The following is a 17,666-nucleotide window of genomic DNA, read 5'->3' as shown; positions in this document are numbered from 1 at the left end:
GTATAAACGAGATACATTATGAAAAATTTTCATCAGTTATAAAAGAATGTATAATCCTTTGTATTTTTTATAAATATCTCACTTTTTTTTTCTTTTGGTTTTCTTTCGAAAAATAAGCCAAAGTGTCTAGTGGTAGTGAATATGTGATTGTAAGTAGGAAGGAGTGAGGTATAGATTGCTAACACCGATGGAAAATGAAATTTTTCAGTTTCATCTATTTTGGCTCCATTGTGACAAGCATGTGCGGCTCATGTTTGATATATATGGGAGAATCATGCCAGAATAAGTTAAGGAACTTTTTACGGAGGTCGGAGATGTTGGTGGCAGTAGATCTGGCAACTCATAATTCGTGCAGAAACGACCTACTTTTCGCACCACGACTGATACATGTTACAAATCCAGTGGAAGACATGGATGTGGATAGTGAAGAATCCGATGAGGAGTATGTTGCGGATAGCAACGAGAGTGGTTCTTCAGAAGATGATGATGAGGATAAAGAGTTCGTATCCGAGACACCGGTTGAGGTATCACTTTGGTATCTTCTTCCTGCCTGTAACTAATTATGACCTTATCAACTGTACCCAGTCACTATCAGATGCTGGATCTGGACACGATGCACAAAAAAATTTCATTTTTCAACACGGGTGAAGAGGATTACAACTTAGACAGTGGTGTGGAGTTTCGGGTTAGCCACATATTCAAGAGTAGAGATGCAGTGATACAGGGTATGAAGAATTACAGCATCCGCAGAAGTGTTAAGTACCAAGTAGTAGAGTCGGACCGATTAAAGTATCATGTTCATTATTTGCAATATGTAGCTGGATGCTCGTGGAGTCTCCGTGGTGTCCTCCGACAAAATCTCGAATATTGGTAAGGCCTCGTTTAACTGTAGTGTAATTAAATTTTTTTATCATTGTTATATTTTGTGTAAATGTCAACCATGTATGTGTTATTTCGTTAGGGATGTGCATAGGGTTAGAGGAGCGCACACGCGTTTAGTAACAACCATGTCTCAAGACCAACGACAGTTGGACAACAGCCTTATCTGCCGTGTCATCCTGCCATTGATACAGTCTAACTCATATGTCAACATCCCTGTAATACAACATCCTCGCCACATCCTATGGTAGTGAGAAATCTATCAACGTTAACCGGGTCCCCTGGCATTGGCTGCTCACCATTAAATTGGTGCTTTACCCGATTGACATAGAAAAATTCCACTATGTTGAAGCAAACGAAAGGAACAACAGAAATCCATGTTTCCCACTCCGTCTCTTCCTTTAGTCATAGCAGGCAGATGTCCTACAATGCAGGGTAATCGTAGGGCATCCACAGAAACTATAATGTTCGTTGTGAAATAAACATCATTGACAGGTGCTAAAACGGTATGAGTAATTAATGCAACTATGACCAAATAAAAGGGTAACTCGCTTACCTCATCCAATTTTAATTGATCCAAAGCCCGATGTCATTGCAGGACTCTCTGCTCGTGCTGGTTCCTACTCTGCTATGTCATATATATCTATCTATGAAAAATTTGCAACAGTAACCACGATTCAATTAATTACAAATCATATTGAATTACGTAAACAAAGAATAATAAAACCGTAATGAACAATTACCTTGCAGTCATGGATACATGTAAACTTGTCGCTTAGGTGGACACCACTAGAGAAATTTCTAGTATATCCAAGATATTAGTAGAGGAGTATATCATGCGATGTCTGTAGTGAAACGTTGTGCTGCAGAGTATAAAAAATGGTACGTCCATGCTAGTACCACAGATCCCCAAGACACATAACGGCACCTATGAAAGTCATATAGTAGTGAGAGCCACTAGAGATGGACCTGATTATTTGACTTATAAGTCATTTGGTAACCCTCAATCATCAACAGTATGTAGCACCTCGCGTCCCGTCAGAGGGTGGCTGGATCATCAGTACCGGGCATCTGTCGGAGTCGCTCCTGAAGCCATGTCAGCTTGAGGGAGAAAAACTCCTTCATCTGCTAATCCTTCTGCTAGACTACAAGAGGCCTTACATTAAGTAACCGCTCCACCAACTCCCAAGTCTCGGTCTCCTATCATGTATGAAAATCACGGAAGCACCCACCGACAGGCACTCCATGTGCGTATAGCTCGAGGTGGTACGCGACGTCATACATGATGGTGGTGCACTCACCCCACGGCAGGTGGAAAATGTGGGTCTCAAGACGCCAACACGCAACAAATACCGATATCAAGGAGTTGTCAGACACAAAATCCTTAAATAGCATTGTGTCATCGAAACTAACCTTCCTCAAATAGGGGACAATGGCGTCCGATGATGAGAGTATGTGACTCACTCTCCTAAGAAGAAGTAGGCGAGGCCTTTAGTAAACAACGAAAAATACGAATAAGAAATGTGTAAACATACAAAGCTATAAAACCCTCATAACAAAAAATTCTATTATATAAACATTTACATAGCAAATTAATTTATATTATAAATAAACTATTTTAACAAAATAACTACAAACATTTACCGTATAAATTTAATTTAAATAAAATATTTAGTTAAATAATTAATGATAACTTTTATTTTCTATTTTTTTCATAACTTACATTAAGTAAAAATATTTACTTAAATAACTAACAACAAGTAAAATATCAACTTAATAACTTAATTTAATCAATAACAAAATTAAAAAAATTCATTTACTTAGATATTTAATAACTAGAAACATAAATATCTTATTACTTAATTAAGTTAACTAAAAAATTTAGTTAAATAATTAATAACTAAATTAATTAAAGAAAAATAAACCTAAATAAATATTTAACTGACAAATCCATGTCAAAGTATGCCTAAAATTATACCCTGTTAGTTAAACCATTACTAATAATATATTCATTCGCCTAATATATACTGCATATTACTATAATAGTACCCTAAGTTTGGGTACACATGTATGCTTTAATATAAATATAAAACAAAAAATAATACCAACTTTAAAGTCGGCTGCCTCATTAATGTTTCATATTGGCATCGGTTGATATCCGCATCACGTGCATTGGTGCGCGTCATAATTTCGTAGTAATTCAAAAATTTGATTAGAAAATAATAGAAATGGGAGAAAATTTGAAGAAATGAATGAGATAATGACTAAGATGGACTATATGGACGAAATACATATATATAAGACTCTACAATTCTCAATGAAATAAGAGTGCATGTATCTCATTTACATGAATGTAAACGAGATAAAACCCTTATATACTACGTGTTTAAATGTGATATAGTCACGTCAACTCGTGTCTTATCTCATTTACAATGTAAATAAAATACGTATATTTTTTATTTTGTTTACATTATAAATGAGATAAGAGATAAAATATATTTTAATAAAAATGTAAATTACACATTTTAATAAATAAAATATTTATTTTATTTATTTAAAATAATTCCTAATTTTTCTCTCTCTCCGGCAGATTGTATACTTGGATTTGAAATTTCCACTCTTTTTTGTTTGTTTGTGTGATATGAAATAATTTCCACTCTCTTTTTGTTTGTTTCATGTGATATGAATTTCTATATGCAAATTTGATTATATTATTATAGTAGTAAAATATTAGAAAAGATATATGTGGTTTAATTTGACATAACTAATAAGTAATAATAAGAAAAAACGTCTATCGTAAGTGTGTATGATATATAGAGGATAAACTATTATTTTAGTCTTTAATATTTGAATAAAATTTTAATTTAATTTTTAATATTTTAATATTTTATTTTTGTTTTAAAAAATTTTAAATAGATTAATATTGTCCTACAATCAAATTTGATATTAATAATTTGCAGAATAAGTGATATAGATATTAATAATATTACTAGTTAAGTTATATTTTTTTGTGTTAAAAAAATATAATTAAAATTTTTTTGTAACACTTTATTTTCTTAATTTTTTTGGTATAAAATTTTAAATTCTAATAACTAATTATCAACGTTTTAAAATTAAATGAATTTTTTAATTAATAATCATTAATAAATTAATTTTATTTATTTATATACTAAAATTAAATATTATTGACTATTTAATATGTTAATTATTTTTGTTAAATTTAATAAACTACTATCTGAGGAGGAGAGAGTGTCAAAGCTATGATGAGATTTGATAAACATTTTGCATAGCAAAACGACTACTTAAAATATGCACTTTAACTACCAAAGAAATGTTTATAATATGAGATGAGGTAATAAAGCTCTGCATAATACCTACTGAAAATTTTGGGTTAAAAACAAGTTGGATCCTAAAAATAACTAAAATTAGAATTTCAAACAATAATTTTCAACGTTTGTGTGAATGTATGAAGGGGTCCAATAATATCGTGTCACATTAATTTCTCTCACATGCATTACTTAAATTTCTCAAATTATGCTATTACTATACTCTATATATATATATACAGTAAGAGAGACGTCACAATATGCTTTAGTCACGCTAATGCGGTTGGCATTATGTTATTTATTATCTTCAAACTCGCACCAACTAAATGTTTCGTTGTCGGCTTAATTAGATTTCAATAAATATTTTGTGTATGTATAATAAATTCAATGATAATCAAGTAAACCAAGAATGTTATGGAATTTGAGTTGAATGTTTTCACTTGAAATATGAATATTACTCCAAGTTTCAGTCGTCTAAAGTCGTAGCACACAGGTTTCACAACATATCAATAAGTCAATACCATCATCACAGATTCCACTGACAAAACTGGAATATAATGTTTATGTCCAAAAAGTTTGCCAAGCGATTATTTGTCTTGGATCGACTAGGAGCATACATTATCCGACCTAAATCCAGAATTTCATCTTAGCTTAAACATTTTGAGATATAATTTGATGTGATTTTATTGGATTTAGAATCAAGATAAATATCTTATAAATAGACCCAATTATTATTTAGAGTTGAATTTAGATTGTGGTAAATTCGACTTTATTCAATTTATGTGTATCTTAAAAAAATAAAGGAATTAAAAAATATATATTTTAAATTAATTTTAATATTATGTTATATTAATTATAAATTTATTATTTTGTTTTAAATTCTACTTGTTGAATTAGAAAATATATCAAAGAAGTATAAATTTAGAATTTATGAATAAATTCAAGTTTAAACATGGATATCAATCTCTCACTAACAAGTATATTTTTTTTTTCCTTTATAAATAAGTGCATCATAATTTTTTGACATAAAGTTTATCAAGATCCCGAATTTTACTGGTTTTAGACTCAATTTTAGTGTGACTCGAAAATAGTAAGATTTTATCGAATCTAAAATTGGATAAGAGTCTAAAAAATAGATCTAATCATTATTTAAGATCGAATACAAGACAACACAAACTTAATTTTACTCGACTCATATACATCTTAATGGCTATAAAAATAACTAATTAAAATAACACTAGTTATATAATTGATTTGTCACAAAAAAAAAAAAGATAACTCAAAAACAACCTTCCTAACTCGTGGCTAACAAGTAACAATTTAATTGTGAAAAAGCTACATTATAAATGTTGGCCATAAGTGTTTTGTTCAAATCCAACTAAACGAGATTAATTAAACATAATCTTTTTAACATTATAATGTGTTCGGACCTGGTTCACAAGTAAATTGGGTTTGGATGTTCTCTGTAAACTGATTCGACGGTTTCCTAACCCGTCAGCTCATCTCATTCTCTTACCTCATCAAAATTTTTGGACAGCTGAAAAAGAAGCTTCTAGAAAAGAAGTTTGCATATGAGATCCATTTTAGTACAGACTATAAAAGAGAAGGGTCCTACCCCTCTCCCTAAGTACGTCACTCACTTTATCCTAATTACTGTCTCTTGTATGGACACTAACTTGAACGTTGGAGTCTTTGCAAGTGACACCTCTTCCTCACTCACTTATCCTTCGAAATTCTCCCAGATCAAACATCTAATAACCCACCAACCCTCGAACTCTATAGTATCATATCCACTTCGGACCGAGCAACCGAACACAATATTTTTAATATCGATATATATTTTGAATATCCTTTATCCTTTTTTTTTGTCATTAATCTCCCTTGTCCTTTCATCAAGACTTAACCAATAAGAATGCCATAATGAAGATGATGGATTTTTTTTTTTGGTCAACGATCAGAGATAGATGATAAATTGATGATAGATAATGAGAAATATAAGGGAACGAATAAAGGAAGAAATCTCAGAGAGGATTTTGCAGGTTTTGTTTTTGGACATAGTTTAGGGCTGGCAATTCATACCCTACCCACGAGTACCCAACTCGGTCCAACCCGTTCGGGTAGGGGTAGGCTACCCTACCCGCTGCGGATAGGGTAGGGTACGGTCCGGGTATGCCTGCAGGTAGGGTAGGGTACGGGTTTAGGGTATACCCTACCCTACCCTACCCGCACCTCATATATAACACATAAGTAAAAATAATAAAATTTTATTTTATAAAATTTTTAAATTAAAAATATTAAAAATGAAACAAAAAAAAAATACAAGCCAAACCTATGTTAATATTCTGCATTTGCCAATAACATTGAACTAGAAATTTTGATAATACTTTTATTATTTTAGATTGCATTTATTTTTAAGTACAGAACAAAAAAAATCATTGAGAATAAGACATAAAAAATAAAAATATATTTTATTTAATAATAAATTAAATATAAAAAATCAAATTATGAAAATTTAATTTATTTATATTTTCCTCCATCATACAATAAAAAATAAAAATAAAATTAAAATAATAAAAAAATATAATTATAAAAAATTAATAAAATTAAAAAGTTATATTTTTATTAATATTTTTATATCTTTACTATAAAAATACAAAATACACTAATATAATAACATAACATACAATTTTTTTATATTTATATCTATATCAAACATAATGTTATATCTTCATCTTCTTCTCTTAATATCAAACATAGTTTAGGGTTGGCAATTCATCTCCCAACCCGGTCCAACTCGTTCGGATAGGGTAGGCTACCCTACCCGCTGCGGGTAGGGTAGGATACGGTCTGGGTATGCCTGCGGGTAGGGTAGGGTATGGGTTTAGGGTATACCCTATCCTACCCTACCCGCACCTCATATATAACACATATTTTATAAAAATCTCTCTATATAGTGAAGGAAGTGAAAGTTGAACCCACAACCTCTCTTATGTAATGACTTATAATAAGTGAACAACCACAAAACTAGTTAGTTAATTAAGTAATTTAGAGCATTAGTTTTTTATTTTTTATGTTATTAATACGTATAAAATTCGAAATAATTGAATTTTATATTTACTTTGAAAAAATTTGATATTTCTGCGGGTAGGGTAGGATAGGGTAGGGTTTAGAATTTTAGGGTGCAGGTAGGGTTAGGGTTGAAAGATTCTCAACCCGCGGGTAGGATAGGGTAGAGTTTTAATGAAATTTTCAACCCGCGGGTAGGATTAGAGTAGGGTCCAAACCCTACCCTAGCCTACCCATTGCCAGCCCTAACATAGTTGCTATATTTTTTGTGTGGAGGGTTTTGCTAATCAAGGCTAACATTTTGATTGGGTCGTAGGCCCAATCAATAATGGGTAACCCATCTCAACATATTGCAGAAAATTTGAGTTAAATCGCATAGCCCAACAATACCAAAAGTCCATGAAATGAAAGGTCACTGAAAAGTACCAAAAACACGTATCTTCACTCGTAAATAAATTACTTATTGGCATCTCGAGTTGGATTGTTGGAAGATAGTCATCGGCAAAAACAAACAAACACTAAATTGATTCTTAACAAACTTTTTATTGAATATTTTAATTCTAAAATTTTTTTATTATTCTAGATGTTTACGAAAATATCTCTCGTTATATAGATTGGTTTCTCTATTACTTTTAATAAATTTTTAATTTTCGTATTGAACAAAAAAATTTAATAAATTCTATTATAATAATACAATTATATCCTAAAAAATTAAATAAAAATGAAGTAACCTCCTTAAAAAAGGATCAATTCGTTTCAGAAATTTTTAAAATAATTATTCTAAAAAAACAAATCATCTAATTTAAAATTTATTTGAAATTAGTGTAAGAAAAATTCTATATAGTACTGATAGTGAAAGTAAACATAGCATGCTAAACATGCGTGTTAAAAGAGGAGAGTGACACATGAAAATTTTAAAACAAAATAAATTGCGAACTGAAAAGTAAATTCTCTCAAAATAAATAGACATTTACATGCACACATTACCATTTTTTTTTAAATTTAAAATAAATAAAAACTATTAAATTCAGTAAACATTCTTAGTTTCTAATCACGGTGAGAGAGAGTGGTGTTTGGAGAGAAAAAAAAATATATATTTTCAACTAGATTTGAAAAAAGGATCAATAAATCATTAACTATTGTTATCCGGTCCTTATTAGTCATTTAGAAAAATTCTCAGTCCAATAGTAAAAATAGTTATTGCTCAAGAGTAAAGTTACTCAAAACATTAATTAATAATTAGCTTTGTAACGAAGAGAACGGAACGAAACGGCGTTTGTAGCAATGCTTTGATAAGAAAAAACTAAAAACCCCACGTGTCATTCTTCTCTTTAAACATGTATATTTGGGAGCGAATCTTTTTAAGTAAAAAAAAAATAAATAAATGGGTCAATTGTTTAATCTAATTTTTTATTATTCTCTCATATTTAATGTTGATTTCACTTATAAATTTTTTCCCACGTATTCAGCATGCTATGTTTACTTTAGTAATTAGTACCATAGAATTTTCCTTTAATTTAAATGTTCTCTCTAAATGTTATAATGCCCATCTATCGTTGTCCATCATGTATGTATATAGCTTGAGTGTGACCCACTACAAAAAAAGGAAAATGAAAAAAAAGAGAGATTATGAATTTTATCATGTTTGGGCCAATTACTTAAACTAAATGTAGTTGCAAAATATATTTTAATTTGTGGAAATGATGTTTATGATGGGTACTTTTTTCATACTGAGGGTTTAGCATGACCCTTGGATATCGCTAAGGGTTATATAGGGATATATATGTCCATGTATATTATATTTATAAAGCCTGGGACTCAGGTTTATGGGAGGAATCTTAGCAACTTTCCATCTCCATTATTTAGCTCCTATGGAGCTTTTCATATCCAATTGCTTTTAGGCTTTTCTACTCTAAATTGCTTTTAGTTATTGCGCAACACATATGATTAGTACCTTCTAATCAACTTATTTGATTTAGAAAATCTGTCCTGTATTTAGATTTATTAATAAACTTTGTATTATTAGACCCAATATCCTTGGAACTTTATTTTCTTTTAATCCCCATCAATATTATAGGCATAGCATGTAGCCGCCACCATAAATATTACTTTGATAGTACATCTTATAATATTAATGTAGACGCCTTTTTGCTTGGGTACTTTGGGTTGAAATAATTGTTAATTCTCACTGTTGATTTACATTTAGTTCCTGTAGAGACCGAAAAAGTAGACTAAATGCATAACCTTATTAATTGATTTTGATACTCGAACAACCTTATTGATAACTCTAAGGATCTATTTATATAATTTAAACTATAGTACTATTTCAAGAGTTTTATAAATACAAACATTAAATTAGATAATAATGTAACATTTATCTAAACAATTAATGCAAAACACACGGGTATGAGAGAAATAATTTATTATTATTATTATTATTATTATTATTATTATTATTATTATTATTATTATTATTATTATTATTATTATTATTATTAATGCAAAACACATGGGTACGCGAGAAATAATTTATTATTATTATTATTATTATTTGTTCAAGGGAACAGAAAATCTCTGCATCAGAATCCTGAGCATAGAAAAAGACAGAATAGTAACATAGGTTATAGCTATTTAGGAAGGTCCCCACTGAATGAACCCCGTGAGGTTCACTAACTTTCATTGTTTTGTTGTAATTTCTTTACTTTACTAATTATTTTACGATGAAGTGTTTGTGTAAAAAAAAAAAAAGTAGAATAGTATGTATAATTTATTTTAAAAAATTAATAAAAATAAAATGACATACTTTTTTTTAAAGTTATCTAACTATTTATAAAAATGATATTTATCTCTTTACTATTTTTTATTTTTTCTATAGTATGCACCTTCTATTAATGATGTAGTGATTTTGGTATAATAGCATCATAGGTATGTGAATGCATGTGATAGTGGCTGGTGTGAATTGAAGTGTCAATCATATTTTACGGGATGAATTTTATGATATCTATGAATTAATATTTAATTTATTTTTTATAATAAATTTTAATTTTTTTTAAAAATGATCTATTTTTATATTTTTTAAATTAAATATTAATTTTTAATTCTTCTTAGTCATTTAGACATTATTTTTTAGGCATTCTAGCCATCACCATTTTATTGATGCAATAGTGAGTAGTGACATTATTTTTCCAACTAAGGCCATGCCTTTAATTTGTACCTTCACAACGTAATCCATAGTGAGTTACTTAGCGTTTAGGGAAAACTTTGTCCCTTTTTGTTTATTTTTTATGTCTTGGGTTGATAAGAATAAGATAGCAAGGACTTTGCCATTGTGACATCATATGTGACATGGCCTTCACTTAAATGGATTTGGACCCACCATATTTGGCCCATTAGCCATTAGGAATAGTCACTCATTCATTACCCTCCAACTCTATTATCCATAATTCCATACCACCTTTCCTATGTTCAAAAGTAGATTAACTTCGCAGCTCATGGTTTCTTTAGATCAGTATTTTTTTGTGTGACTATTTTAGATCAGTATTTAATTAATAGTAATTTGTATTTATATTTAAAAATATTTGTATACAAAAAATATATAATTTATATTTATACTCTAATTTGTGTTGTGTATCAAAATTTTTATACTCTAATTTTTTGAACATATATAAAAGATGAAAAAGATGAAGAAGACATCGATGATGATAAATTGATGATGATAATAGTAAAAGAGGATGAGAAAGAAAAAAAAAGGAGAAAACAAAAATCAAACAAGAGAAGATGTTGAAGAAGCAACAATAACTTGAAGTTGTTGAAAACAATACGATTGTTAAAGAAGAAGAAGACAACGACGATAGCCACTTAAAAAAAACACGCGTATCTGACTTTGTTAGGACTTGGTTATTGAAATTACTTGGTTGTATAGCTATATATTGTGAAAAATATATAAAATATATATTTATATTTTAAGATGTATTGTTTTATATTATCCAGCTCAGATTTTTTTTATCGACCTTTAAATTGATCATATTTTAACTCTTTAAAATTTCTCCTAAGATAAAAATGTCTGAGTTAGTATGATGCCTTCAACACAACTAGAATTTATTTATTTATTTATTTATCTATCTATCTATTTTCTTACTTTCTCATAAAATTGCATGCATGCATGATCTTATTTATTTATTTTTTAACTCTCTAAAAGTGCATGCATAATCTTATTATATCATAGCAACGGTAGAAAACTCAATTTCTAGAGAGATTATTTTTTGACTTCTTAGATTAGAAGATTCAATAAAAAGACCAAACATAATGAAAAGAAAAAAAATGCTTTGATATTGGCTTACAGGTGACCAACTTCTTACCAATCCATTGAATTGGAAAAGACAAGATATAATTAAGCTTTAATCCTCACGTAATTTAAAATTTGAATTTAATAACCTTTTTAATTCCTTCACTTCTACAACACTTGATGTATTTTACACTCTCCTAGGGTTAACATCTTGGAACATACATAACATAACATAAATCTATCAAACATGTCGAAACAGACTAAACCATATTTATTACATTAAACTAAGTTATAATAATCTAAAATATGTCAACCTAAATATTCAAACATATTAATATGTTGACGATAGAAAAGGGAGGGCAATCTATATAATTTTTTCTCCTTAGAAAAGAAAAACAAATAAGAAAATAAAAAACCCCTCTCATTACAAGTAAGTGTATGATGGAAACCATGTCATGTGATGCGAAGTTGGTCCCCCCCCCCCCCCCCCATGCATGCATGCATGCTTGCCATGCCCATGCCAATGAACACCCGATCTTGACGTTCCTGCATTCATTGGTCCCACGATAATGAAGATGCATCATCATGCATGTAATCTCAATCCCCCAAAACACAAATTTCCCTTTGGATTTTGCTTATGTGGCATTATCATCATCATCATCATAAAATTTGGAGCCTCAAATGTGAACTCTTAGTTGTAATAAGAGAGAAAGGTGCTCTCTTATCATCATGTTGTTTAGGCCAAATTATTACAAATCTGTACAGAGATTGTGTCTCACATATCTCATATCTCACTATCCCTTCCCTCTTCTCTTCTCTTCTCTTCTCTCTTCTCGTTATTGCTGCTTCTTGTGTGCACAGGTACACTTGGCTTGACTTTCCGAAAGAGTCTATATACACACACATGAAAACAATTAGTGTAAGATGACAATTATTAACTATAAAATGTGCAATGTTTCTCTATTAATCACACAATTTCACTAGTAATACAAGAGATTTAAGTTAATGAGTTCATAATTATAGTCCATAAACATAAACATAGTGTAACGTAAAGGGATAATTGATTTGTTTGTGGGAGTTAGTACCTCAACTTGGTTTTGAAGTTCTTTGATGTAATCAACAGCCAAGTCCAACATGTCTGCCGTGTTTGTTTGCTGAATCGAGAAAAGAGAACAGAACATTCATCAGTTATGGCCTCCACAATGCACGTGCGTTCAATAAGTCAAATATCTTACCTTGTCCATGTTAGGGACCAGATCCTGTAGTTTCCTCATTCTCTCACTAATTTTAGTTCTTCTAACCTGAGAATGGTAAAGAAATTGAACAAAATTGAAGTATCTATGCATAGAACTATCCAATTTGGCATCTAGAACTTTTAAAAAATGAGTTCAAATAGTGGGATGTGAGTTCTACCCTCTCTGCAATGCTTCTTGGATGAGTAGCACAGCCCCGCTTGGCACGAATCTTGCACACGACAGAATCCGAGCACTGGAGAAACTTCTCAATGGCTGCTATTTCCGACGATGTGTTTGGCATACTCAACTGGTGAGCCAATGGAGTACCAGGAGCCTGGCCTGCTTCGGTCTGATCGATACAACGAAAGAATTTTACAACAAATCATCATGTGTCCTTGAATTTGCATTGCCACAATGTAAAACTATTTTACAAGTCATCAAGTGAAAATTACATATTAAAATTGTTTCATTATGTAAGCTAACTTGAGAGCCAAGTTTGTAACTTATATACCAACATTAACATAGCTATAAAAGTACTGTACCTTAACCTGAGTGTCGGCCGCATTCACCCCGGCAAATGGTTTCACATCTTCGTCTCTGAACCTTTTCCGACCAGCAATGTTGTCGGACATCATCGAAGAAGAAGAATCGTCCCAAGAACCAATGGGTAAACCCGACATAAAATCGCTGCTCTGGCTTTCTGCAAAGGCTTCAGCACTCTCTGGATTGTTTAGTGTATTGGATGTGCTCCTGATTTCAGCTATTGGAGTCATTAGTCCTGAGGATGAAAAGGTTGGTGGATTCTTCAACCTTGCCACCGGAGAAAAATTTGCATCCTCACTAGTGTTGCTAGCAGCAGCTCCCATAGTTCCCATGCCTCTTAAAGCAGCATAGCCTGAAAAAAAGATAAAAACAAATTAGGATTGATCAGTGTCATTATCATTGGATATTTTTAAGTGACAAAGTAAAAGATTATGCAAAAAAGATCAAGTCTAAAACCAGCACAAAACAAAGATACACAAAAGTCTAAGAAGACAATAATTATGTTTTTCACTTGCTCTAACAACAAAAATGTGTCTATAACAGAATTTCACTTTTGGGTAGTTCTACTTTGACCCGTATTAATCCAATCTGATTTGATTTAGACTAATTCTCTCCAATTAGGATTATTTAGAAAGACAATTCAACTTCACAAGATTTTTTTTAATTATTAGAGATAATTCTATCCGAGTAATTTCATAATCTTTTTTCCCTTTATGGGAAATTAGAAAGGATAAACAAACAGAGAAGAAAATTTTGGTCTCCAAAAAAGATGGGAGGGGAAAAAAATTAGACATAGCAAAACCCCACATACTATACCCAAAAAGGAAAGTTTTATTTTTTATTAATGAAAAATAAGAAAAAAGCTAAAATTGTTGCAGAACATACCTTCAAGGTTCAGGTTTGAAAAGAGTCCAGCAGGTGACCTACCATGCCTAATAAGATTCGAAGCATTTCCACGACCAGTTTTCATCTGATTCGGCAAAGGTGGTCTTCCTGAACTTTGATAAAAACTCTGAGTTGGAGGATTATTACCACTCAAAGATCCATAATTATTGTTACTCATACTATTCATCTGCTGCTGTGGTTGCTGCACCAATGATTCATTATTCATTGAAGAAGGCAAAGGCTGAGGCTGAAGGGTATTATTGGTATTAATGGTATTAATACTAATCTCTTCTTCCTTCACTTGAGAGATTTGCTGAACTACTTGTTGTGGCGGTTGTGGTGACGGTGACAGATTTTTATTATTATTAGTAGTAGGAGAAGTAGCAGCTGCTACTCCAAGTAATGAATCATCTTCAGGTTCATCATTTGCAAGGCTATTCATGAAGCGTGCGAGGATTTTCTCAGTTTCTGGGCTTGAAGGTTTGTTGAAGATGCTTTCGTAGAATTCCTTGTCAATGATGCTGGAAAAATACGAACTTGGTGCCGATCGGAACCTCGTTAGACCCGAAGAATTGTTGTTATTGTTGGTGGTGGTGGTGTTCATCTGCTGGTGATGGTGGTGGTGGTGGTGGTGGTGGTGGTGGTCCAGGAACATGGGAGGGTGCCGGTGAAGATCTGACTCCATTTTTCAGCTTCAAAGCTTGAATCTTTTGATGATTTTCTTCACACCCAACTCCTCAGATCACACAAAACTTCTCACAATTCTCGCTTTCAGCCCAATTCCTGTTCATCAGAGCAACAAATAAATAAAACAAGGCCAAAATAAAATAAATAAAATAAAACATTTCTTTCTCTTATAAGAAGAAAGAGAATTCTAGAGATCCAAGGGGTAATAAAGGAAACTAAAAATATCTTATATAGATAGATACTAACTTGAGAGTTACTTAGAAGTTAGAACTATGAACTGTGAAGTATGGTGCCTCAAAATCAGCAAGAGATCAAGAAAGGGAACATGGAGAAACCAAAAAAACAAAAAAGGAACAGTAAAATTTAATATAAAAAAAAAAAAAAAAAAGAGGGGTGTGAAGGAATGGAAGTAATGAAAAGATAAGTTGTGTGGTTTGAATCACATAAGCATCAAAAAGTCATGGAAACTAACGGCAACCGGTTCCTATGTTCCTGTTCCTGAAAGTGAATCAATCCACTTAGTTTCACCGAGACAAGACCAATTGCAAAGTTGCAACAAAAGCAACATCTGAACATAAACTAATGAACATAGAAACAGTAAATGCTTTTTTTTTTTTTACCCAAGTATATAAGTATATAACAATAGAAAAACCTACCTCAATAGCTTCACTTTTTTCTAATTATAAATAATAAAAAGAGAGGAATTTGATGTTATTGGGTTTATCCTTGGAAGTGGGTTTGGTGGTGAATGGTGATGGTGGGGATAGAGAGATAGATAGATGAGATGGGTGTTGGGAAGAAGGTTCAAGAGAAAGGGGTGCAAAAGGATTATATAATAAAATGGCATTCCATTTTGCTGCTCCCAATCAGAAGTGAACACAGCCATAAATCCCAGCTATCAGATTTGGTAATATGTTTTTTCTTATTTTATTTCGCTCATGTGGTTTTACCATAACACCCCTCCAATTTTGGGAAAGAACAAACAAGGATAAAGAAATAAAAAAAAAACAGAGCTAATCCTAAATTTAGAAGCAAAGGTGAATAGACCCAAATGGGAATGAATACGAGGTGAAATGACTTTATTGCCTGCCCCTAATACCACTCTAATAATACTGCGCCATCACCACCAACTGCACCATGACACTTTGAATTCACACACAAATTGCAATGCCGGATTTGGATGACATTATTACACTCACCTGCAGCAGTTTTGGCCTCATACACTCTTCCAAGAGCTATACTTAAATGTCACTGCATTCATTCATTCACCAATGCTTTAAGCCTTTAAGGTTACCCTATATGTGCCATTAATTAACTCGTATGTCCCTCACCTCTTATAATTTATATTACAGGAAATTTTGTTGGTGTTTTAAGAATATTCGTATTTAAGTAATTTTATTTATTGCGTATATTTTATAATAAAGATTAATAGTTAAAAATATCAAAAATTATTTTTTTTATATGGAGAAAGCAACTGTATTTTCTTTAAATATTGGGTTGGGATGATTTTTAGAATTGCGGAACCGTCAAAAATATTGGCCGGTACGTAGATCCCGTGTTGTTCACCACACAGCTTGCGTGCTAAAGTATTGTCTATGCAAGGGGGCAAGAGACAAGAGACAAGAGGACCATACATACTTAGCTCATCCTTGCTCTATGCAAGAGACAACCATAATTACTCAACTCATCAAACAAAGGTGTTTTCATCCAAGGATCACGTAGGCCAACCAAACAGCACACAGGATGTGAGTTGAGGATGCTACGACACGTGCATGCCACCAAGACAGCACGCAGGCTGTGTGTTGATGTCGCTGCGCTACTTGTCTGGCATGCAGCAGCATGCGGGATGCGTGTTGTCCCGTGTTGGCATGCAGGAGGCAAGCCCCCTTCCGGAAACAAGCGTCATTAATGGTGGGAGGAGAGGTTGGTAGTGCGCGCGTCTATATTAAGAGGGTGGTGGGGCTCATTGCTCATGTATTGTTGGGAGGTGGTGGGGTTGGAAATTTAGGGTGCGTTTGTTTGAGGTGAAAATAGGATGAAGGAAAAGGGAGGGAAAGAAATAGGAAATAAAATAGTTATTTTTCCTTGTTTGGTTGAGGAGAGAAATGGAAAAGGAAAGAAAATAGATGGAAAAATATTTGTGGGACTCACCAATTTTTTTCTCTCCGATAATGAGAGAGGAAGGAAAATGGATGAAAAAATATTTGAGTGAATTTTTATTTTTCTCGATGTGTTTGAATGAAAAGAAAATAAAAAAAGAAATGTTATAAAAAGACAATTTTACTCTTGTATTATAAAATATATTAAAAAAAAGTGAAGGGATAATATTGAAAGTGGTAAAAAAAATAAGTTTTTCCTCCCTTTTCTTTTTAACATTGGAGAGAAAAAAATTGGTGGATCCCACCATTTTTTTTTCATTCACTTTCTTTCCTTTCCAATTTCTCTTCACAACTAAACAATGAAAAATAATCATTTTTCTTCTTCTTTTTTTTTTCCTCTCTTTTCTTTTCTTATATTTTCTCTTCAAACAAACATAGAATTTTTTTCCTTTCCTTTCTATTTCCTTCCTCTCTATTTCTTTCCTTCCATTGTTGAGAGAGATGAGGGTGAGGTTTTCCTTATCTGAGACTTAGGATTTTGAGTTAGTTTTAAGGTTGAGAGTGAGATTAGAATATTCAAAATGGTACGTAATTATATGTTTCCTGAAAATTAATTGATCAATTATTTGGAACATCTTAATTATATAAGTTTGTTATTTTT

At 31.7% G+C, this 17,666-nt stretch overlaps 1 protein-coding gene across 2 annotated transcripts; it reads right to left on the bottom strand.

Moving 5' to 3' along the window:
* Positions 1-12,173: 12,173 nt before the first annotated feature.
* LOC112788850 (transcription factor bHLH122) lies at positions 12,174-15,953 on the bottom strand. 2 transcript variants are annotated; one of them, XM_072232232.1, is made up of 8 exons: positions 15,563-15,807; positions 15,153-15,404; positions 14,220-15,002; positions 13,334-13,686; positions 12,970-13,140; positions 12,792-12,857; positions 12,642-12,710; positions 12,174-12,446 (listed from the first exon to the last, which is right to left on the bottom strand). In XM_072232232.1, the coding sequence occupies exons 3-8, from the start codon at positions 14,902-14,904 to the stop codon at positions 12,393-12,395; spliced, it is 1,398 nt and encodes a 465-aa protein (XP_072088333.1). In that variant the 5' UTR covers positions 14,905-15,002; positions 15,153-15,404; positions 15,563-15,807; the 3' UTR covers positions 12,174-12,392. The 2 variants fall into 2 exon arrangements, with proteins under 2 accessions (XP_072088333.1, XP_025686278.1); XM_025830493.3 differs by lacking the exon at positions 15,153-15,404 and having other exon boundaries at positions 15,563-15,953.
* Positions 15,954-17,666: the final 1,713 nt, after the last annotated feature.

The sequence above is a fragment of the Arachis hypogaea genome, chromosome 3 (assembly GCF_003086295.3).
Source record: "Arachis hypogaea cultivar Tifrunner chromosome 3, arahy.Tifrunner.gnm2.J5K5, whole genome shotgun sequence".
NCBI classification, from domain to species: domain Eukaryota; kingdom Viridiplantae; phylum Streptophyta; class Magnoliopsida; order Fabales; family Fabaceae; genus Arachis; species Arachis hypogaea.
Note: the sequence above shows the minus strand (reverse complement) of the source record. Positions and strands in the feature narration are given on the sequence as shown.